Genomic DNA, 22,812 nt, shown 5'->3' on the forward strand with positions numbered 1-22,812 from the left:
TTTATACTTTATCAAACATCTGTTGTTCTAATACAATAAAACACAGCATCATATCTGATGCTGTGTTATCTAAGAACCTGAGTTATTCAAACATAAACATGGTAGTTTTACAACACTGAAGAAGAGAAGATATGAATCATTAAAAATGCAACTCCTCGCACAGATTTTATCAATTGGAAATTAAAAGTGTTAGGGAAAACATAGGGCAGAAATCTTTTTCACAAGATGGATTGGTAAAAGAACATCTATATATCATCAGACCTCACTAGCAAACAAATGAGTAAGATCTCGCAGATAAACCGAAGGAGAATACAGTAGTTCATTGAGACGTAAAATAGTAAACATGTTAAGACATTAATCCAGACTACTTTTTTATAAGCACAATAGGTTCAAGCTCATCAAGCCTCAATGTAGGACAGACAGCAGGATATGCTTTTTCATCCATAATGTAATAAATCCATTAAATCTTTAACCTACTTGAAAAAATTATCAGGATGAATGCAGGTTTTTCATGAACCACAAGTTTTCTGTCGTGATGTGGCCACAAGAGATGGAATACCTCAGGTAAATAATGTGCTTAAACATAAAGTGGAGGGATGCACAGCTTGCACTTTCCTAAGAGTCGTAGTCCTGGAAGTAGTGGAATAAGAAAGTGGTGGTTTTGTGGTAGGAGGCCAATAATAGGTATTTCTTGAGCCATATTGCTTCACCTAAATCAGTGTGCTATGAATGGCCTAGTACCTTCATAAATAAAAATTATTATATTCTGGAAATGGTTTTTAATATTTCAGCATGTGCTTCAGGAAGCATTTTTACTTGGTATTTATCAGAAAATATAGATAAAGAAGGCACACTTTTTGTATTTTGTTGTCCCAGGAATATTTCTGTACAGGCCTTGAACCTCTGGCTGGCTCACTTGATATTAGTTATGTGAGCATTCCTTAGGCAGTAGTATGACTGATTATTACATGTTGGTTTCAGTAAGATTATATCTACTGGTTACTAGAACTACTGCTGGTTTGTAAAATCTCATGGGATTGTCTAATTTATAACTACATTAGGCTGGTTACACACAGAAATCACAATAGCGTGATGCATCAAATGAACAAATCCACAAGGGCCATGACAAGGATTCGAACCTACGTCCGAGATCATCAAGTTTGTGGTTTGTGTCTCGGAGAGGCTGCAGGATCCAGTAAGTTTAGTAGAGCTTCGATTTCAACTTTTTTTGACCATGTCGTAGCTCAGTCGATAAAGGCAGCGTCTGGTATGATCTCGGATGTAGGTTCAAATCCTCGTCACAGCCCTTGTGGATTTGTACATTAGGCTGGTCTTTCAAGACTGCTTAGTGAAGTAGACACCATGTTGTGGTTCAGCAAGATTTTGTCCGCTAGCAGAATCTTTTTGTTCCGCTGAAGTCCATTTGAACAATTGCTTACCCAGTGACTAAAGGGAAAGGAATTATCAGGAGAAAGCACTACACTGTTAGGACTATACAGTATCTCACTTGGAAGGGATCAAGGTAAGAATTTGGGAAGGGACAGGGTAAATGAATGGTGCCCAACCACTTGTATGTTCGGGAATTGATCTCTAACCTATATGAAACGAGGACCGTCGCTCTACCGTCTACTGTACCGTCCCACCTGAGTGAGTGGGAGTTCGCTCATGGCTTTTAAGCTCTGCCTGCAGAGTTTGTTGAAACTGTCAAGTATACAGTATAAGACACTAGAGTTTGTGAATTAGTTGCCAACATGTTCAGTACACAGCACAAATTTTGGTTAATAGTATACATTGGAATTTTTTCTATTAACAGTACTGTTTAATAAATATTTTATTTACTGTAGTTTTTATTAAATAATATTGAAAAATATGCAGAAAAATAAGAAAAAAAAAACATATACTGTAGGTCCCACAAGCTCTACCTTGGGAATATATACTCTGTTCTAAACAAATAATTTTGATGCAATTAAGGCAATGAAAGATTACCAGGTGTCATTACAAATATTGTCAATTTGTAATAAATACACATTTGTGAGGCGAATTTGAGAAAATGAATTTAATAAAAAAGATAGTGCAGAATTATCTGAATGGAATCATATGGCTGCTGATTTCTACAGATACATTGGAAGATATTGAAAATGCTAGTTACAGTACTAGAGTTTTGCTGGATAGGATTTTTCTGTATGATGCTTTCCATTGGGGAAATACCACATGTAAATAACATTCTCCCATAATGATTGTAACTCTGTTTCCCACTTTAGTTTTTTGTAACCCCTCAAGTTTAAAATACTTTTCCTTTTTTGTGTGAATTGCTATAAACAGTACTGTATATTTAACAAAAACCAAAATTTTTATGTTTGATTTTGGAGGTAAAGCATTCCTATACCTACTGAACTCTGGTAGTATTTTTATGTTGCTGCTGCTATGCTATGCGGTGAAGAAAATAAGTCACAGTAAACATGCCTTTAAATTTGACAACCAACTCACAATTGTGAAAGTGAAGGAAGTGATGGTGTTTTAGTCCATCGTGGACCTTTACCAAGTTGTGTAAAGAATAATAAAAATAATGGGAGAGATAGGCAATATATAAGGTAATAATTTGAGGTGAAAGGCAAGAAGATAAGGAGTAAACCAGAGGAGTTAATAGGAATAAAGAAAACTGCAGAAGGCCTAATGGTGAAGAGAAAGAGGTGAAAGTAGACAAGAGACAGCAACAAAAGAGAGAGAAGAGCCCAGAGGGGGTTAAGGCCAAGTCACATTACATTTGTTAAGAAGATTAGAGCATTTACTTATATACAGCACCAAGAAAGGCAAGAGTCAATGGCAACAAAGCCAGGACTAAAGTTCATGTTGAGCATGTTACGTATGAAAGTCAGTTCAACAAGATGACACCTGTGAAGAGTAGACAGAATTTATTAAAAACACAAAAGAAGTATTAAGTCTGCAGATATAAAGAATGCTCTCTTCTGTCATGTTAAGGATGCTTAATCATCCTATAGATTGATCTTTTAAAATATTTAATAATTCACAGACACTGTCTTGTCAAATCGGCTCTCCTACACTATATGACAAACATGAACCTTAGTCCTGGTTTTGTTGTTGCTGATTTTTGCCTTTCTTATTACATAAATAAATGTTCAAATCTTCTTAAATGAGATTTGACTTGGCTTTTACTCCATTTTGCCCTCCTCTTTCTTCTCTGTTGCTAACTCTGTTGTCTTTTTACACCACTTTTTCCTCACCATTAGGCTTTCTGAAGTTTTCTTTATTTCTGTTAACTCCTCTGGTTTACTTCTTGCCTTTCACCTCACATTTTTACCTTATATACTGCCTTTCTCTCCCACTGTGTGTGTCTAGCAGTCAGGCTGAAGTAGGTAAGAAGGAACAAAATAATAACTTATCATAAAACTGCCTCTTTTGTGAAAACTTAAGAGTGGCCTTACTGTAACAATGCTGGTGAAGAAGTATGGGATTGGTGCCACCACTGTTTACAATACACTACATTAAACATGGACTATACATAGTGAATGCAAATTCCTTTAGTACGAGGCCACCTGATTTGGCCACTGAATTGTCACAAGGTAAGTGGAGCTTCACTGTAAAGGTAGGTAAACAAAAAATTAGGGCTTTTGTATATACAGTACCGTATTTATTTTCACATTGTAATGTATATTTTACTTATACAACTGTATAGTAATATTTATCATTTATGCTAAAATGCAATAAACACAAGTTTTGAATGTGTTATCTAATAGAGATACAGTACTGTACTGTCTACAGAATGGCAGTATTAACTTTGTGGAGGTAGATGAATGGATTTAATGATATTTTCTTGCAAGAATTGTTGTTTGTAGACTTTTCTTGATGTACAATAAATCAAGATCATGGGTCTGTTTTAAAGCTAATGTTATAGTTATGATGTAGCTTTGTGGCATAATGCCAAAATGTTACATTATCACAAATACGGTACTATATTTTTTGTTTTTCCTTTTCGACAATATTAAGATTTTATTGATATAGTGATTGTTTCTGGTTGTCAGTCATACTCGGATATTTTTGATTCTACATAATCTATCTGGGAATGTCATACAGACTCAAACACTGGCAGTATAAACCAACTTGTGACCTGACAATCTCAGTGCATAGCAAGCAATTAAAAGCAACAGCAGAATTTTGTTGTGGGTCTTGATTAACTTCATTACATCCATATAGGTGTACATGGATGTACTGTAGCAATATTTACAACTTGTATTAAACTAGGAGATAACTAATATCAAAATATGACTGCCTTGTTATTCCAGGGATCAGTGGATGATAACTAACTTAATGGGTTCAGCGTAAAAAAAATAAATTAAAATAGTATTTAATATAAAATGTGAAAGTTTGCTACATTATTTCCAGTTTGTAAGTAAAAATTATTTTATTAGATTTTCATTATTATTTTTAAAATATTAATTAGGCACCTCTTAAGTTATATTTATTCTCAGGATTGACACTCATCTCGGGATGACATCAGAAAGAAGCCTTGGAGATTTTTCTACTGAAGTTGTCTTCTGGAGTGAAGATTTAGATGATGACCTCGACTCAGATGATGACCTAGACCTAGATCTTTATGGCCCTATGTAGATTTTCTCTATAATTTCCTAAATTATTTGGGCAAGGTTAAACTCGAGCCTTTAAGTTATTTGGTGATTCATATGAAATTATAATTTTTAACACAAAAAAAAAACAGGATTGAATGTAATGAAACGTCATTTTCTGGGCGAGTCCCAGAACTATCCAGGCTGATACGGGATTATTAGCTTTCGGGCATTGGTCAAAGTGTTCTTGCCAACCTGGCCCACTCAGAGAGGCATGAGGAGTCTATAGAAACCCCCATGTGGTTGGGAGCATTCTGTGTCTGCCATTGACTGGGTCTGGCACCCAGAAAGGTAGGTGCCCCAAAACAAACCCCTATTCTGGTGAAAATATTGCTAACGATAGCCGAACGAGAAGTGTACAGAGCTTCCCAAACGAAAATTAGCAAACGAGCATGACATCACATTGCCACATTGCTGTCTGTGCAACCCCCCCCCCTTTTCCTTCCCGGGAGGGGGAAGGGGGAGCCCCAGACCCTCTTACTGGCGATCCAACTGTCAGTTCTTAGGCTGGAATGTCAAAAACATGCGAAAAACACCACCGACCGGGGGGAGGTAGGGATGCCGGAGAGCCTCAGGGACTCGCCCAGAAAAATGGCATTTGATTACATTCAACGCTGGTTTTCTGGGTGGATCCCCATCAACTCTCCAGAGCTAACTACCCAAAGACAAGGAAAAACAGGGACTTAACCGGAAGGCGGTCAGTCCTCACTCCTCAATGCAAAGTCGAAACAGCTGACCCAATGCAATACAGCCCCTACCAGGTCCAGGGACATTGACAAGGTAGCGAGCGGCCAGGACCCTGTTCAACCTCCAAAAACCCAGTGCCCAAATGTCAACCTAAGACATGTTGCCATAGCAGCAAATTTACGAACGTCGTGGGCATGAGAATATACTGCAGGCTGGCTAGACTTAATAACCCTGCAGATAACCCAAGAGACCCGAGCCCGGAAAGAGGGAATCCGAGTCAACCCAAAGCGCATCCCTGGCCACCGAAGCCATGGTGCACAAATAATGGCAGAGAGCCACAACCGGATACAACACATGATGCACCTCCGGCCTGAACAACCTAGCATCAACAACCCAAGAACCCCAATGGAAAGCAGCAGTCTCATTCTTCGCCAGAAAAGGAGGAAACAGCTGCAACTGAACAAACCCTACCACCAGGACCAAAAGAACAGAAACCCCTGCGCCGGAGAACATGAAGCTTCCCAACACAATCCCCAGAGGCCAATGCCAACAGGAAAAAGACCCTTAGAAAAACAGTCCTGAACCGAAGGGGCCACAACAAACCGAGGAGAAGAGAGTAAAGAAAGCACCCGGTCCAAAGACGAGGACGTCTCGGGCGGCACATGAGCAGGCCGGAGGTGAAACAACGCACAGAAACTGAAACCAAAGCAGGAGCCAGAAGCACATGATCTGCCAGTATCACATCAGCCAAGAACTGACGGTTGGATCGCTAGGACGAGGGTCTGGGGCTCCCCCTTCCCGGGGAGGGGGGTGGGGGGTTGTGCAGATAGCTACACAACAATGCGATGACATCATGCTCGTTTGCTAATTTTCGTTTGGGGAGTTCTGTACACTCGTTCGGCTTTTGGTAGCAATATTTACACCAGAATAGGGGTTTGTTTTGGGGCACCTACCTTTCTGGGTTCCAGACCCAGTCAATGGCAAACATAGAATGCTCCCAACCACACGAGAGTTTCTATAGGCCATTGCTCCTCGTGCCTCTCTGAGGGGGCCAGGTTCTGGGGTTCTGACTCATGGTCCTTGGTAGGCAGGAACTCCATACACTTTGATGCCAGAAAGCTACTAATGCCATATCAGCCTGGATAGCTTCGGGGAGCCGACAGGGCTACCCTCCCAGAAAATTCCTTGAAATTAAATAGTAACAAATAATTACCGACTCGAGGGGGTATTTTATCAAGCCATATTTTTAAATTGTTAAAATTTTGATAGTTTATGCTTGGATATAAATTTTCTCCAGAAAAAGTGAAACAAAATATTACCATCAGTTCAATAATAAACTATACAAAATGACATGTTTTCCTACAATGTATGGCAATTGCTCATAGAGGTTTTCCCAAATTTTTTCTTTTGGAAAAACTCGACTAAAGGGATAGTTGGAACTAAAATGTGTTATTAAATAGGCATATCTGTCCTTTGATGACTTGTCCCTCTAGAAAGTCTCCTTCTGTATAGTTGTCAGTAAGTGCAAACAATTTTTTATTTCCAGATTGTGTTAGTTTTTCATGCTTGGAGAGAAAATTAATAAAATCTTACTGGATTTATTTACACAGAGCTCACAAGTTTGTGTATTCCTGTTTACCTACTTTCAGCATTTTATTCTTGGGGCAGAATTTTCTCTTAATTTGTTATTAGTGTTGATAATGTGAACATTAAAGTTGTACAGTCAACCTTTATATAATGTGCATTTATGCAGCAATTTGTTGCCATAATGTAATTTTCCTTTAGTGACCAATAATTTTAACTGCTCACATAATTATATAATATGCACTCATGGCATGCTTACCAGTACACTCCAGCAAAATGTCTACTTCCTCATACCCACCTACTCTCGCCCACACACAATTCAATGCAAACATATGACATCTAATGAAATGTGGAATAGGCAAACACAGGCCACATACAATATTTGAAAATATATGAATAAACTGTTGACAAGCGATATAGAGGTGGTTTTTAAGATAGTAAACTACCACACGAGACATTGTGTGAGGCTCTTATGCTTTCCAACTTCAAATTACCGTGAAATATTAAACAAATTTTTCACAACTTATGGGAGTCAAAAATTGGAATGCAATGGTTGTATGGTGCCCATATTGCAAGAAGCACATCAATAAGCTTGAAATGGTCCGGACGTGCTAATAAATCGCTTCAGTTACTTAAGAGGAATCCTAGGTGGTGTTAAATATGCCAAAGTTAGAAGAAGAAAAAAATAGATATGATTCTTATGTACACAATAACAGGAATTAACAAAATTATAAAAAATAAAAATTCTTGAAACCTGCAACTTCAAGAACAAGATGTCATAATTCCAAGCTTAGGGGAAAAAAATAATTAAAAAGCTCTTTTTTTTGCAGAGTAGTAGATGGCTGTAACAAGTTAGGTGAAAAGGCAGAGGAGACCTAAACCATAAACCATTATCAGTTACAAAGCATCATATGACAGAGTACTGGGAAGACATGACACCTTGAGTGTAGCTCTCAGCCTGCAATTACAGTATACTTTAGTAATTACATACACCCCTCCCTGTTACTTGCAAAAATTGTTGCAGAAGCCCTATATATTTTCTTCGTACATGATCAAATATTTGTTCCTCCCTGGGTATGGACCAACGTAAGTCACCAACCCACTACCACCAACCCTCCCCCCTCTTCACAGCATTCTACCACTACTCACACATCTTAACACATTTCAATCCTAGTAATTATATAAATGTAATGTACAACTTTGCCATGACTTTGAATGCGCTCCAATTTTTTTTAATATTTAGTTTATGTAGCATGTTTTTAGATAAAAAAAAATTCAGTCTTGTAACTGCTGTGCTATATATAAGGGTTGCCTGTATTGTTCACCATCTTAGGACACTTGCTAAAGATTTTGAGTAGCAAAATTAAGAGGGGTTTGTTCTTTTTGTATTGTAACTACACTCCTCAAGACTATTCAAACTAATTTAATAATTTGGCTCAAAAGTTTACAAGCTTCATTAAAGAGGCAGGTCTTTAAAATATCACATTACAAATTATAAAGCATGTTGTGGTCATTAATGCCAATATTAAACATTCCATGGAAGTATTAGAGATAAAAAATACTTTAAGCTAAGATAAAAGTTTACTTTTTTATTTCTTGTTCAGAACTTGGTTGTACTGTACTGTTATTACCACTGAAAGAAAATGTACATGCAAGTTGCTTCTCTGCTACAAGGTAATTAATTATAGATGCCAATAACTAAAGTAGATGAACTTCCTAACCCTTTAACTTTAGGGACAGATTTGACAAGAAATTGTAATTTTGGGAGGTAATTTGTAAAAGTTAGTTTCTTTGTATTACAGTAAAATAATTTTGTACAGTACATGATTTTTGTTTAATTTACATTAAAATATGTACAATTATTATTTATGATGTGTATAGTGAATGTGCATGCATTCATGTTTGTGGGTTTCTCAATTACATTAAAACATGATATTACATTAAACTGAATTTTCTTGCCTGCTAAAAACTGTAAGGTGAGCTTAAACACATTTAAAACAACATTTTTCTTTGTGAATTTAGTACATGACTGACAAAGAAAAATTACAAGTAATTATAAAAGTGTTGAGAGAGAGTACAAGTGAGTATGAAAGGAAGGAACCTGCATATGGATGTCATAAGAATTTTCAATTTTATTAACACTGATAATAGTGCTAATGGAAGTGTTAGTCACATTTTACGAGATGGAAAATTAAAGTTTGAAAAGTATATGTATAGTAGATGGAGGCACCCGACTGTGCCCAGGTCTCCCCCTCCCACCTCCACATACGTTTCCTGTCTCATATCTACCTTCCCCACTTTCTCCTTCCCTCTATCTCACAAACCTTCATTCTAAAGAAAAGAAAAAGTCTCAATTTCAGACCAAGAAAATCACAGGGAGGGGGAAAGTTGCTATAGTTACAGATATTTTTTAACGAGTGACACTGGGGTTGACCCTCAACTGGCCTGTGACACTCCCACACCCCAAAATGTCATCTTGGAAAGTTGGATGAGGCTAACTATTAAGCCTTCAGCTTTGGACATTGTTTTATAGATATACATACATACATTTATACAGTATATACATATAAATACCAAAGGGGGTAGGGGCACCCAGTAATGCCAGGGATAGTCTGTCTCTACCCCCTTAACCCCTTTTCTCCTGCCCCTCTTCCTTTACCATCCCTCCCCTTTACCCCCCTCTTCTTCCTCTCCCTCACCCTCATTTCCACTTAAATCTATGTGTATGTAAATAAATGGAGCATAACTGACAGTTCTCACAGTGTTCAAAAGAGAACTCGACAAGCACCTTCAAGGGATACCTGATCAACCAAGCTGTGACCCATACATCAGGCTGCGAGTAGCTGCATCAAACAGCCTAGTGGATCAGACCAGAAACTATGAAGCCTGGTCAGAGACTGAGCTACAGGAACATTGATTCCTCAACCCTTCAAGAGATAGAGAGGTACCCCCTATTTCACCCCCCTGTCCCCTCTTACATTTCCACTAAATATTATCTTCACAATATATATACAGTACCATCTTCCGTACTCACTATTTTCATCACTAAACCAAATGAATTCTGTTCATCGTTTTCTAGTAAATCACGAAAATGTGTGGTAAACTACTGAAAACACATCTCTGATTTCAAATCAGACTTCAAAATAATTGCATGGGTTGGGGAGGGGGGGGTTACACACTGATATTTTATAAAGTATTTAACTTAGTCTGACCATGACTATTATATACCCGCAAACAATTTTCCCTGCAAAGTCCGGTGAGGCCCCAGTCCAGTGAGGCTGGCCTCCAACTTTGGACAAACCAACAGACATTTTCTCTTATATGAAACAAGATCTCTCTCTATATAAAGCTCTAGTACATGTTTCATGAAGGAAGAAACCTGCCAGGATAATACATGAATGATATTCAAATCTTATCCAAGTCCTTTTGTCACCTGCACATGATATTTAAACAGTTTGAGATACTTTTTAGCCTGGTGTTAAACATGATTACTCCCTTCATAATCTTGAATAAATAATTTCAAGAGTTTTATATACAATGGCCAAGGTATCAGCTGCAGGATCTACTTCAGGCAAATACTGCTATTATACAAATATATGAATCTGTATGTAAAAGTATTCAATATTGACAATGGCATTTAAATAGTAACATTAACACTGGATGATTCTAGTTACTTGTATTCCAACAATTGCAAATTATATTCACAAATTAAAGAAAATCTTTTAAATATCTCCAATTATCAATTGTTTAATTAGAATTTAAAAAAAAATCTGTATGCTATGTATCTAATTTTAATATTTTTCATTTTATGCATGCCATTATTTTGCCCTTATATTTATCAACGTCCTTTAAGCACTAAAACCAAATTACAGTTCATTCCATTCTAAAGATTTGTTTAAGCTGCACACCTTGATAAGACTGAGATGATTGTGACTTGTTTTTAAATAAAATTAAAGTGTGGGAGAATTCAACAGCCTAAATAAGTAAGAATAAATTTCATGAAACATTCCTTCAATTACAATATTAAACTTCATAAACCACAAAATGTATACACAGTATTAGACTGGTAATGTAGCTGCATATATATTTTAAACAAAACAATGTTAAATTTAAGTTTTAATTAATTAATAAAATTAAATTTGTATAAATTAACCTCTAATTGATAAAACTTTCATTTTCATGCTGAATGTGAAAAACAATTTTATACTTGCCAAATTTTTACAAAACCTAGAAATTGTTAGTGTTTAAATGTCAACTTAAAGCCTAATATAAAAATAAAGTCTTAATGATAAAGATTCATAAGAAGCTACTTAGTTTGTAACATTCATAATGAAAATTTTAAGTAATATATCCTAATTACTTATTATTGATAGGAACACGCATTTTTACACAACCTTCTAAATATGCTGCAATTTAAACAAGAAACTTAGTCTCAGAAGTATTCACAATTTTAATGTAAATTTGTAGACATGCAGCTTTGGTCTTCATTTTACTTGTACTGTATCAACAAACCATAAACAGGAAATTTTGTATTATAGGTTATGAAAACTATTATACCCGACATCACAAGATATATGAATTAGAGGCATAAAACTAGATGAAAAGATCACTTCTGACAGGACTGCATAGGCAAGTGCTACCTTTCGGAGTGTGTGTAGCTAGTGTAGCGAGGTTGCCGGTACCGAGGACACACTTGCTCTCTTCGTTTCTTTTTCCGATGGACACGGCATAACACTGTGATTCCAATCACCAACATTAGACAGCTCAATCCAGCCACCAACAGAGCTATTAGCAAAATTGTATGGTCTGGAAAAAAATATGACAGTTACTTTCATCTCGCATTAGAGAAAATTACTAAAATATAAATAAGCATCTAGCATGCTAACTGCAAGGTACATACCAGAAATAAGAGAAAGTTTTATAAAAAAAAAAAAGATAAAAGAAAGCTGAAGGTTTATCTAGTCTTTTATATTACCTTCTAATGTAGAAGAATGGAAAATTTCAGTAAACCTTAACCTGACATTAGCAAAGTTTCATGATTATTTCAGCCATGAAATAACATTTTCAAAATTATATAACCAAAAATATCAGTACACTAGGTGATTTTACTAAAGTAATAATTTAAACTTAATCTCATTGTCATAATTAAAAAGAATAACAAGAAATATGAGTATAAAAACTACAAACTCTTTAACTGTTAACTAACCATGGTAACCCTCTGACGTCTCCTGTGCAACCTTGCTGGCTGTCTCCTTGTGTGTGCTGGGTGGGAGTGTCCCTTCCAAGATGGAAGGTGGTGTTGAATTAGTGACACCATGCAAAGTAGTGCCAAAGGTCCTACCAGAAGTGCTTACAGCCACATCAATTGCAGGCACTGTGGAGTTGATCTCTATATTAGAGGGATGCTAACTGTCTTGTAATGACAGATTTTACACCAAATGAATGCTGGACAAACTTACCTGTTGTTTGTTCTCTAGATAAACTAAACAGGCTTGTATCGTCTATGGTGATAATAGGGTGCAACATGGACAGGTCTTGTAATGGAGATGGCAGACTTTTCTGCTCTACAGTGACACCAGGGTGAGAGATGGTGAGCGGGAAGTCTTGTAATGGAGAGGGCAGACTTTTCTGCTTTACAGTAACAGAAGGCTCTGAAGTCACCAGCATTTGTGATGTCGAAAAATTTGTAGACAAGGTGGCCAAATTCGTCTTGAAATTAGAAGGCTCCAAATCATAAAATTCTGAAATGTCTACAGTTGCAGTAGGCTTCAGTGTGGCCAGTGCTTTTGACGAGTTGGAGAAACTTGTATTCTCTCCAGTGGCAGCTCGTTGTAAGGCAAGGTTCCAGATGTCATCTTGAGGTGTGGGAGGATTCAGGGTAGTCATTGCTGTTGCTGGCGTAGTGATTGCATCCTTATTAGCAACAAAATTATAGTCTGCAGCATCCATATCAGAAGTAACAGTATACTCTGCAGCGTCCATATCAGAAGCAACAGTATACTCTCCAGCATCCATATCAGAAGTAACAGTATACTCTGCAGCATCCATATCAGAAGCAACAGTATAGTCTGCAGCATCCATATCAGAAGCAACAGTATAGTCTCCAGCATCCATATCAGAAGTAACAGTATACTCTGCAGCATCCGTATCAGAAGCAACAGTATACTCTGCAGCATCCAGTGTTGAGGTAGGGAGCAATGGTACGCTTGTCTTATCAGTTTCTGTTAATACAGTATATATCAATTTTAAATGATTGTCTCTTGTATATCATTATGTAAATTAAATTCAGTTGGAAATGCAAATTTATAAAGGAATGATACTGACACTCATGGAAGACAGACCAAATTCACTGACAGTTTTGTTTAGAGGAATTTTAGTATACATTTGAAATATCTGCTCATATGAAAATTAATAAGAAGAAATTATCTAGCAAAATAGAAATAATTTAAGATTAAAAATGTAAAATACTTAATAATTTGAACCAATACTAACAAAGTACTATATATTACAGAATTACATAAACTTTCTAAACTAAAAAATATGCGAAGATGACTTCTCATAGAAGAATTTTATAGGCAGGTTGGTTTATGTACTTAATTCCATACTTTGCTTATACAGTATAAATATTTAACAGTTATCCATTTAAATTAGTAATAAATGTTCTAATTAGATCAGTGATGTGCTCAACAGAAAATTGATGACTAAGATTGTTGCAATTAGCTACAAACTATATTAATTATCCAGTAATAAACCCTAACCTAGCCAACCCCTTATGGTATTTCCTGGATCCTGCTGATAATGAAGGAATCACACTTACATGCCCACATAAATGCACACACACACATACATGGTACTGAATAACTTAACCAGTTCCAGTACCCACCCTAGACTTAAATCAAAACATAGCTTAGTAATCAACTTGCCTTCAGTGATAAGTTTGCTTCGGTGTATTTTATCTTGTTGCATCAACAGCTCCCTCAGGCGACTCAAGGACAGGTGTGAATCTTCTATATCATGATAGAGATTCATTATAGTGTCTTCATGGCCATCTTGACTAACATTTATCTTCAACAAAAATTCTTTTAATTTATCAATCTGTCCCACCGATAAATTTATATCATCATTACTGTGTATCATTGCTGCTGTAGCAACATTTTGATCACCACCTGCTGGTGGGGCAACACTATATGATAACTCTTTACCTACTGTATGCTCTTTGTTTCTTTCTGCTTGTGTATCTCTAAAGAAATTAAGCATGTGAGTAAATGATTCATGGTCATCAGTTTCAACCGAGGAATTCATATTTCCCTCATTGGAGGAGGAAGATGAGGTCTCTATTTCATAACCCACCTTACCAAAGTGTGACGTCAAATTCTTGGTGCTGATAATACCTGCTGATTCAATTTTCAGGAGATTATATAGCAGAAGAAGGGGCTTTGAGTCATCTTGCAGCTCATTCACCGTCATCTGCATATCACCAGCCGACTTCTTCAACTTTTCTATTTTTTCAGCTAAATCAAATACCTTTTCTCTCAGAGAGTTTAATCTCTCAAAAAACTTTTCTGGGAATTCCTCCTCCACTTGGTCAACAGCCCCATTTGTAGGCAAGTTCTGTTGATCATGAGCCACGAGAGCCATAATCCTGGACAGGTCCCTGACTTGTCTATTTGCCATCCTCTGCACTGAAGGATGGACTAGCAAAGTTTTTAACATATTTTCATATTCTTTTTGTTCCTCATGCGGAGACGGAGGTTTTTTTGAGAGTGATGCTGCCCTTTCAGCTACTCTGGGCAAGTGGAATTGACTGTGCTCTCTCTGGAATCAAATTTAAAAAGATTTGTTAATAAATTTAATATTTTAACTTTTAACACAAATCATGCAAACGAAACCAGACATGCTGTTATGTTTAACAAAATATTCTTGCACATACCCCAGAGACTGTTCAGCACACTTCCACTACACATAAGGGGCATAACTGGCCAACCCCTCACAGTGTTCAAGAGAGAACTGGATAAGCACCTCCAAAGGATACCTGATCAACCAGGCTGTGACTCATACGTCAGGCTGCGAGCAGCCGCGTCCAACAGCCTGGTTGATCAGTCCAGCAACCAGGAGGCCTGGTCGACGACCGGGCCGCGGGGACGCTAAGCCTCGGAAGCACCTCAAGGTAACCTCAAGGTAACCCACTTTCAGCTCTACCCACTTAGTGGAATGTACATAGTTTTTAGGCAGATATTGACATCAATATGATAGTGAGCTTTCTTGCAGCACTGCCACCAACCAGTCTGTTTATAATGGAAGTAGAAACAACCTAATCTAGTATGCATATTAGCAAAACAACCACAAAGGTAATTTGTATTTTTCTTTGGTGGACTTTCATTTTTATTTGTTTAAAAAAATATTTTTATTTACAACAAAATGTAATCGATTTATTGAACAGTTCAAGACCAGAACAAATGAGTAAAGGTTCACATTTATTTCGTCACATTCATCAGCTGACCTCTTCGCTCCATGGAACTACCCTCTGCCTTTTTAAATTATGTAAGTAAAGGAGAAAGAATTTAATAATTCATTGTGTCTGGGGACAGGAAGCCAGAGTGTATTTATATACATTTGGCTTCTATCAAGACCCCCCCCCCAGTCAAATTACTGACCCCCACCCAGGATGCAACCACACAACAAGGTGACTAACTCCTGAGTACCATCTAACTGCTAGGTGAACAGATGCATTAGGTGAAAGGAAATGTGCGCAACTATTTCTGTCCCACCTGTGGATTCGAACCCGGAATTCATGATTATGTGTCGAGAACGAACCCAACTGTATTACCGGGACCCTAGGTAACACAAATACAGTAACATATTTGCTTACTATAATGTACAGTACAATGTGTCAAACATCATTTTATTATGATATATAATAAGACAAAAAAAATGGTGCTGATGACAGCCATTAAAGGTCATAGGGCACTCAAATTCCTGACCTTTATTACTGTTATCTACTAACTTTGCTCTTACTGTGTTATAAAATAATTTTATTTAGAAATAAGCTCAAGCTTTTTATGTTTTACATTCAGTACAAACATTAAAGTAAATATGTTATACTTCTTGTTTACTTAGGTACTTTAAGGAGGCTTTGAGTAGCTTTGGGTAACCACAGCTAAAGCATGTGAGCATTTTAACAAAAGATTACATTTGGCCACATGTATCTGACCAGTTTATTAAATTATTGCCACTATTAATGCATGTGTAAGATTAAGTCTCCGTAAGATTAAGTCTCCTCTTTACAGTCTCCGTGGTGTAGTGGTAAGACACTCGCCTGGCGTTCCGCGAGCGCTATGTCATGGGTTCGTATCCTGGCCGGGGAGGATTTACTGGGCGCAATTCCTTAACTGTAGCCTCTGTTTAACGCAACAGTAAAATGTGTACTTGGATGAAAAAACGATTCTTCGCGGCAGGGGATCGTATTCCAGGGACCATAGGATTAAGGACTTGCCCGAAACGCTACGCGTACTAGTGGCTGTACAAGAATGTAACAACTCTTGTATATATCTCAAAAAAAAAAAAAAAAAAAAAAAAAAAAAAAAAAAAAAAAAAAAAAAAAAATTAACTTCTCAACACTGGTCAACTTGAAAAACAATGGGGTGTGCCTGTAAAAGAAAATTTAATTTACTTGAGCTTGGCTGTGTACAGCACCAAGGGTGTCATCTGACAGGCATGGTTGTGGGTCCGCTGGACTCGTATTAACCTCCAGCAAATCAGTCTCTCCAAATGTCCTGCTGTCATTTATGTCCTTTCTGGCATCATCTCTATTTCCACTGTATTCACCACCTCTGCTGTCATCCTTACTGTCCCATATGCTACTACCGCTCACTGTAGTAGTAGTATCACCGCTGCTCACCTGTCAGATTAAAGTAAATAAACTTCAGAATCAAAACAAAATGTACATTATTAATATAAAAATTATTTTTGTATTTATCAAATCAATACTTATATCACATATTTTATAAAATAAAAGAACATTTTTACTTTGCTGTCGTCATTATCAGCAACAATTTTAGTGTAGATGGTAGATACACTTAACTGCTGGTCCAGCCCAACACTTCCTTCCTCATCTGACTCTAATCTGTCCAAATATTTGCAACAGTGCATTTAATCAACAAGGCAAATTGTTAAATCATTTATTCTTACATACAAAGAAGAAAATGATGAAAGCCTTAGGACTACATTTTTAGTACTGTATAATTAAATACATTAACAACAAAAACACATGAATATCTTTTTTGGAGTGAAATTTGTTACATGATAAGTAGATTTTTTTTAGTTTCCTCTTTTAAACTGTTTGGGAAATGTACAGCTTTTAATCACATTTGGGAGGTCATTCCACAATGTGGGACCTCTGATTTGCATAGCATTTCTGCTTTGGTCAAGTCTTACCCTGGGACTATTAAAAATATACACATTTCTCATGCGGTGCCCAAGGGGTTCAGTCACAGCCCTCTAGAAAGTACCCAAGGTCAGTATTAGCATTGCAGTGCAGAGCTTCATAGATATAAAGCACACTTGAGAAGACATGCAGTGACTCAATATTTAACATACAGTATTTAAAGATTTCAATAAGGAAGCCGAGTGCTGTCTGGGATTGGAGTTTGTTATTGTTCTAATTGCCGATTCATCTTGAGTAATTAGGGGTCGAAGGTAATTTAGGATTGTAGATCCCTAGGTACAGATACCCAAGGCAAGATATGGTTAGATGAGCAAATAATAAAGTTACCAAGACAGGGTAAGGTATGTAGCATCTGATTTTGGAGAGAATGCCTACCTTTTTTCTTCTTTTACATTTGTTTATATATTTTGTATATGGAAAGGGAAATTCAGTTTTTTCTCAACTTGAACATTAAGGAATTTCCTCATCTATTCTACTCTTAAAGTGAATGGTGGGCTTGTTGCCAAATAATGTTAAATATTTTATATTTTATCAGGATTAAGGGTAAGTTTGTTTACAGTCAGCAGCAGATGGACTTTTTTTTTTTTTAGTTCAGTATTCACTGTCATTTAGAATAATTGAGTTAGCACGGAAGAAAATACTGTAAACTGTGTTCTCAGCAAATTGAATTGGCTTCAAGTGTAGAGTAGCATTTGAAATCATTGATGTCAGTGAGAAGAGTTGATCAAGTATACTACCCTGTTGAAGATCAATGTTAGTTGGCAGGGTGGGAGAAGTAGCATCATTCACAAACACACTGATGCCTTTCACTGAGGTAAGATTGTAAATATTGAAGAGTGTGACCTCTGACTCCAAAGTGTTGTAGTTTGCAAAGGAAGTTATTGTGGTTAAAGGTAATTACCCAAGTGTAATTACCTTGATTTTCATCTGGCACAGTAAATAGGTAAAGGAATGCAATAAAAATTACAGGCCATTACAAGGCCATCAGTTGTCCTCATATATGCAAGACCAACACCAGGGGAAAAGAAAGCCGAGGGCTGGGACCGTGTCCCAGGTCGGTCTGCGCTATCCGTGTCAAAAGCATTAAGCAGGTCAACAAAAAACCTATTGGGGATGTACTCAATGTGAGTGCAGTCAAGTATAAATGCCCAACTGAACTGACAGGCATGTTTTTGGGGACCAAAATTTGTAGATTCAGTTCTCCAGATACAGTGCCAGTAGTATATAAAGAATATAACCAAGTGTAGTGCACAAGGTACACATTACAGCACTGTATACACCAATGTGAGTAATTATAGTTCAGCGAAGGTGGCAAAAATCTTACTCTGAAAATAGTTATGGGACCATTTTCACTTAACTTGTTAGAATCAGGTTTTCACAATATTTCATTGAAAAACTTAAGCAGGACAGAGTTTTCAGAGGGGAAAAGCTGATGGACCTGGTTTGAAAAAGACTGCATGGCTGGGTTTCATTTTGAGTGAAGGGTTCAACTTGAGCAGATCTGAATATTGGTTTAGTGAGCTAAAAAAAAAAAAGTTACAAAATTGAAGCCAATGATCTTAAAGGAGCTGCATTGCCAAATGATAAAATTCAAAGAAAAGTGGTGCAGGAATGGCTCAACAAGCCACTTAAGAAAAATCTTCTCTTATGAAGATTCTTCAAATATTAGTTTTTGTAAGGGTGATAAATGTCATGTGTTCCAAGCAAGTACTGTAGATGGTTTACAATACAAATATCGAAATTCCTCTCAAAGTTGTGTGACCCTTTGAATTAAATTCAACCAAAAATCTGCTATTAAAAAACCATGTAACTTGCCTTTTATGTTGATTAAAGGTGGAATCCTCTCCACTCCTAAGGACAAATCCATCATTAGGCAAGGATGTCCTAGCAGCGGCAATACTGGACTTAACATACTGCTGAACTTTCAACCAATCCCCCTTGTCTGCCGAAGAATGAGAATTCGCAATGTAGTTTAATGGGGCATCTAACATTTAAGTACTGGAAGCCCCTATAATGCAAATTGGGCATCAGAAAATGCATTTTGAATGTCAATATCTTAATTCTGTGACATTATGATCAGACTACACTTGCTTAGCTAAATGAATTGTGGGGTTCAGTCCCTGAGCCCATTATGTGCCTCTGTAACCCTTTCCACTACCGCCCACGGGATGGGTATGGGGTGCATAATAAATTAACTAAACTAACTAAACTACACACCTCTAAGAGCTCAGCAGCCACTATTTTATCCCAATGACTTTATAGAGGTCACCATGAGAGCCAATCCATCTTAAAATACTGAATATGTTGGAGGATATTAATCCAGCCCAGTTCTTTAAAATACAATATCAAATGTAACACATACATGAGACAACAACTTCAATCTCAATTAGCCACAATATAGGACAGAAAACAGGAGATGCTTCTTCACTCATAGGGTTATAAACCCATGGAACTGTCTACTTGTTAAAGCTGTAAATGCTTTGACAGCTTTTAATCCTCAGAAACAATGGGGGGAAGGACCCCTAACAAGCCGCCAGCTTCCTGTCCCCATCGAGGCCACAAGAGAGATGATGGCTCTCGGGTAAACTCTGGTAAATTTAGTGAGCAAACCAATGAATTATATAATGTCAAAAAACGCGTTCCTCCATTCCTCTCTTGCTTTAGCATCATTATAAATATGTTGACCCTAACTTACGTAATGCGTCTTTCAAATACTATGAGATCTTCATGCATCTTTTTATTTTTATTTTACATATATTATTTATATTTTAAAAGGACTAGGGTATCCGTATTTTCTTGTACGCGAATAATAGTGAGAACCAGCATCTGGAAAGTCAGGTCAATCCCAATATAACTCCTAAAACAGGTAAATAATATCACAACTCACCTCTAAATAAGGGCGCCCCATAAGACTCGTGGATGGCACTGTAGAAAATATGAAGCTCCCAGATAACCCAAATAACAACTCTCATAGTGGCTGCAACAGCCGGGCTTGAGACTGCAACAACACCCACAACTCAGTGAACTACCCCTGGCACTCACTCAACGGTTCGAAGCAGTTTGTATTCTTTTTCTGACTTTCCACGTTCTAAATAAACCAAAGCCATTCCTCGTGCACTGCTCTTCAACAGTACATCATAAAAGCAAGAGGTCGTCGTGTTCATAAGGTATCTGCTATTAATGATATTAAAATCTACACAAGACAGTATTTGACACATGTAGCCACTTGACCTCATGATCGAAGCTATGACTCAAGAAGTGTTTCATTCAATTCCATCTCCGGTGTACTGTAAACAATCCCTAAATCAACCTAACCAATATATTTCCATATTACCTATTACGGGGACGGGGATTTATTTATTTTGTAGCGAGTACAAACAATATACTCACTCCAACTTCTCATTAGCTTAATGGCGTAACCAATTAGCTACGCCATTAAGCTAATGAAAAATTGGAGTGAGTATATTGTTTGTACTCGCTACAATTAAAATAAATAAATAAATAAAATATAAATATGTTTATTCAGGTAAGGTACATACATACAAGTGATGTTACATTAATGGATTGATATATAGATAGAGCTAGTACATACAATGCCTAAAGCCACTATTACGCAATGCGTTTCGGGCAAGAAAAACATTAATATCTAGAACTTAATTCTAATTGAGCATAAAGAATAAAAAGTGTTGAAAACAAATACAAATAAAGATAAAAAAAAGGGGGAACATGACTGAAAAAGCAGCACAAATACAATAGGGTGACAAACAGTGTTGATTAAAAAAAAAAATAACAGACATGGGTTGACAATAGAGGAGTGAGGTAGGTTACAGGGAATTTATTAGGTAGTGTTTAGTTTTTATCTTAAACTGGTTGAGAGATGTACAGTCTTTAACATGGTTGGGAAGGTCATTCCACATTCTGGGTCCCTTGATTTGTAGAGCATTTCTAGTTTGATTAAGTCGTACTCTAGGAATATCAAAACTGTATTTCTGGTGTGGTGCTCATGGGTTCTGTTACAACCTTCAATGAAGCTTTTGAGGTCAGGATTGGCCTCAATTTATTTATTTGTTTGTTTATATACCAGAAGATACATATGGTTTGTGTGAGTACATAACATTGGTGTGAGTACATTCTCGCAAAGTCACTAATATGCATAGCGTTTTGGGCAGGCCCTTAATTTAACATAAGTTTATTAAGAGGCACATTGGAACAAAAATTTTTTTCAACATAATAACTACAATATACAATCATGGCAATAACTACACTGGTGAAGTTGTATGTCTCAGCTACTAATATTGGGGGAGTGGGTAGCACAAGATATAATGTGAGTTTGAAGCACGCGGTAGGAAACTATGAGGATGAAATTATGAGTAGAATTAGCATATCGAAGGTTATCTTGAGATGATTTTGGGGCTTTAGTGTCCCCGCGGCCCGGTCCTTGACCAGGCCTCCACCCCCAGGAAGCAGCCCGTGACAGCTGACTAACACCCAGGTACCTATTTTACTGCTAGGTAACAGGGGCATAGGGTGAAAGAAACTCTGCATATTGTTTCTCGCCGGCGCCTGGGATCGAACCCAGGATCACAAATCCAGCGTGCTGTCCGCTCGGCCGACCGGCTCCCCTTCCTTTAGTTTAGTCCTTTAGTTTTTCCTGGGGATTTTTCTAGCACAATTTAAAACTGAAGTAATGACTATGTATTTTTGGCTTTGGTGAGTATGGGATGCACAGTAAATTACCGCGCACAGGATGAGTATGGGGTGTACAATAAATTACCGCGCACAGGATGAGTATGGGGTGCACAATAAATTACCGCGCACAGGATGAGTATGGGGTGCACAATAAACTACCGCTCACAGGACGAGTATGGGGTGCATTATAAACTGCTACTCACATGATGAGTATTGGATGTACCATAAATTACCGCTCACAGTACAAGAACAAGAGGTTATAGATTTAAACTAACTAAACAAACCTGCCGAAGAAATATAAGAAAATTCACTTTCGCAAACAGAGTGGTAGACGGTTGGAACAAGTTAGGTGAGAAGGTGGTGGAGGCCAAAACCGCCAGTAATTTCAAAGTGTTATATGACAAAGAGTGCTTGGAAGACGGGACACCACGAGCATAGCTCTCATTCTCTATCTACACTTAGGTAATGACAGGATGAGTATGGGGTGCACTATAAGCTATCGTTCAAAAGTATGTGGTGCACTATAAACTACTGTTCTCCAGATATGAGCATAGGATGCACAGTAAACAACGTTCAAGTTCAAGTATGTTTATTGAGACAAGAAAGAAATACATCTCAAAGGGATAGAGTAGCTTAGGCTATTTCTACCCCCTCTACTTCAAGTCCCTCAAGGGGCGCACAAATTCAGTGAGTACAAATACACAAATCACAGTACAAGAATCCCATTTAACATTGCGGATTAATATAGTAAGCATCGTAGATAAGTGT

General features: G+C 37.2%; 2 protein-coding genes across 7 annotated transcripts in view; one reads left to right on the forward strand and one right to left on the reverse strand.

The window, feature by feature from the left end:
* LOC123745034 (cytosolic carboxypeptidase 1) overlaps nucleotides 1-8,856 on the forward strand; it is a 109,017-nt gene extending 100,161 nt beyond the window's left edge. For 4 of the 5 annotated variants that reach the window (XM_069306321.1, XM_045725292.2, XM_069306323.1 and 1 more), the window contains one exon: nucleotides 4,488-8,856. In XM_069306321.1, the coding sequence (XP_069162422.1) occupies nucleotides 4,488-4,626 (139 nt within the window). In that variant the 3' untranslated portion in view covers nucleotides 4,627-8,856. The remainder of the gene's footprint in view (nucleotides 1-4,487) is intronic. The other variant, XR_011223127.1, reaches the window with a different exon arrangement.
* A 46-nt stretch (nucleotides 8,857-8,902) lies between these two features.
* Nucleotides 8,903-20,558, reverse strand: LOC123745035 (serine-rich adhesin for platelets). 2 transcript variants are annotated; one of them, XM_045725296.2, is made up of 8 exons: nucleotides 20,243-20,558; nucleotides 19,171-19,297; nucleotides 16,938-17,034; nucleotides 16,582-16,809; nucleotides 13,835-14,726; nucleotides 12,371-13,132; nucleotides 12,118-12,285; nucleotides 8,903-11,717 (listed from the first exon to the last, which is right to left on the reverse strand). In XM_045725296.2, exons 1-8 carry the CDS (start codon nucleotides 20,325-20,327, stop codon nucleotides 11,548-11,550), a joined length of 2,529 nt encoding a protein of 842 aa, XP_045581252.1. In that variant the 5' UTR covers nucleotides 20,328-20,558; the 3' UTR covers nucleotides 8,903-11,547. The 2 variants fall into 2 exon arrangements, with proteins under 2 accessions (XP_045581252.1, XP_045581251.1); XM_045725295.2 differs by having other exon boundaries at nucleotides 12,118-12,300; nucleotides 20,243-20,547.
* Between the last annotated feature and the right edge of the window lie 2,254 nt (nucleotides 20,559-22,812).

This window comes from Procambarus clarkii, chromosome 57 (assembly GCF_040958095.1).
Source record: "Procambarus clarkii isolate CNS0578487 chromosome 57, FALCON_Pclarkii_2.0, whole genome shotgun sequence".
Taxonomy (NCBI): Eukaryota; Metazoa; Arthropoda; class Malacostraca; order Decapoda; family Cambaridae; genus Procambarus; species Procambarus clarkii.

Coding starts and splice junctions, on each gene's coding strand:
- LOC123745035 (XM_045725295.2), bottom strand. CDS start 20,327: ATGAGAGTTGTTATTTGGGTTATCTGGGAGCTTCATATTTTCTACAGT. Junction 13,133..13,834: donor AAGCAAACTTATCACTGAAG/GCAAGTTGATTA, acceptor CTGTATTAACAG/AAACTGATAAGACAAGCGTA. Junction 11,718..12,117: donor GACGTCAGAGGGTTACCATG/GTTAGTTAACAG, acceptor ATTTTTTTCCAG/ACCATACAATTTTGCTAATA.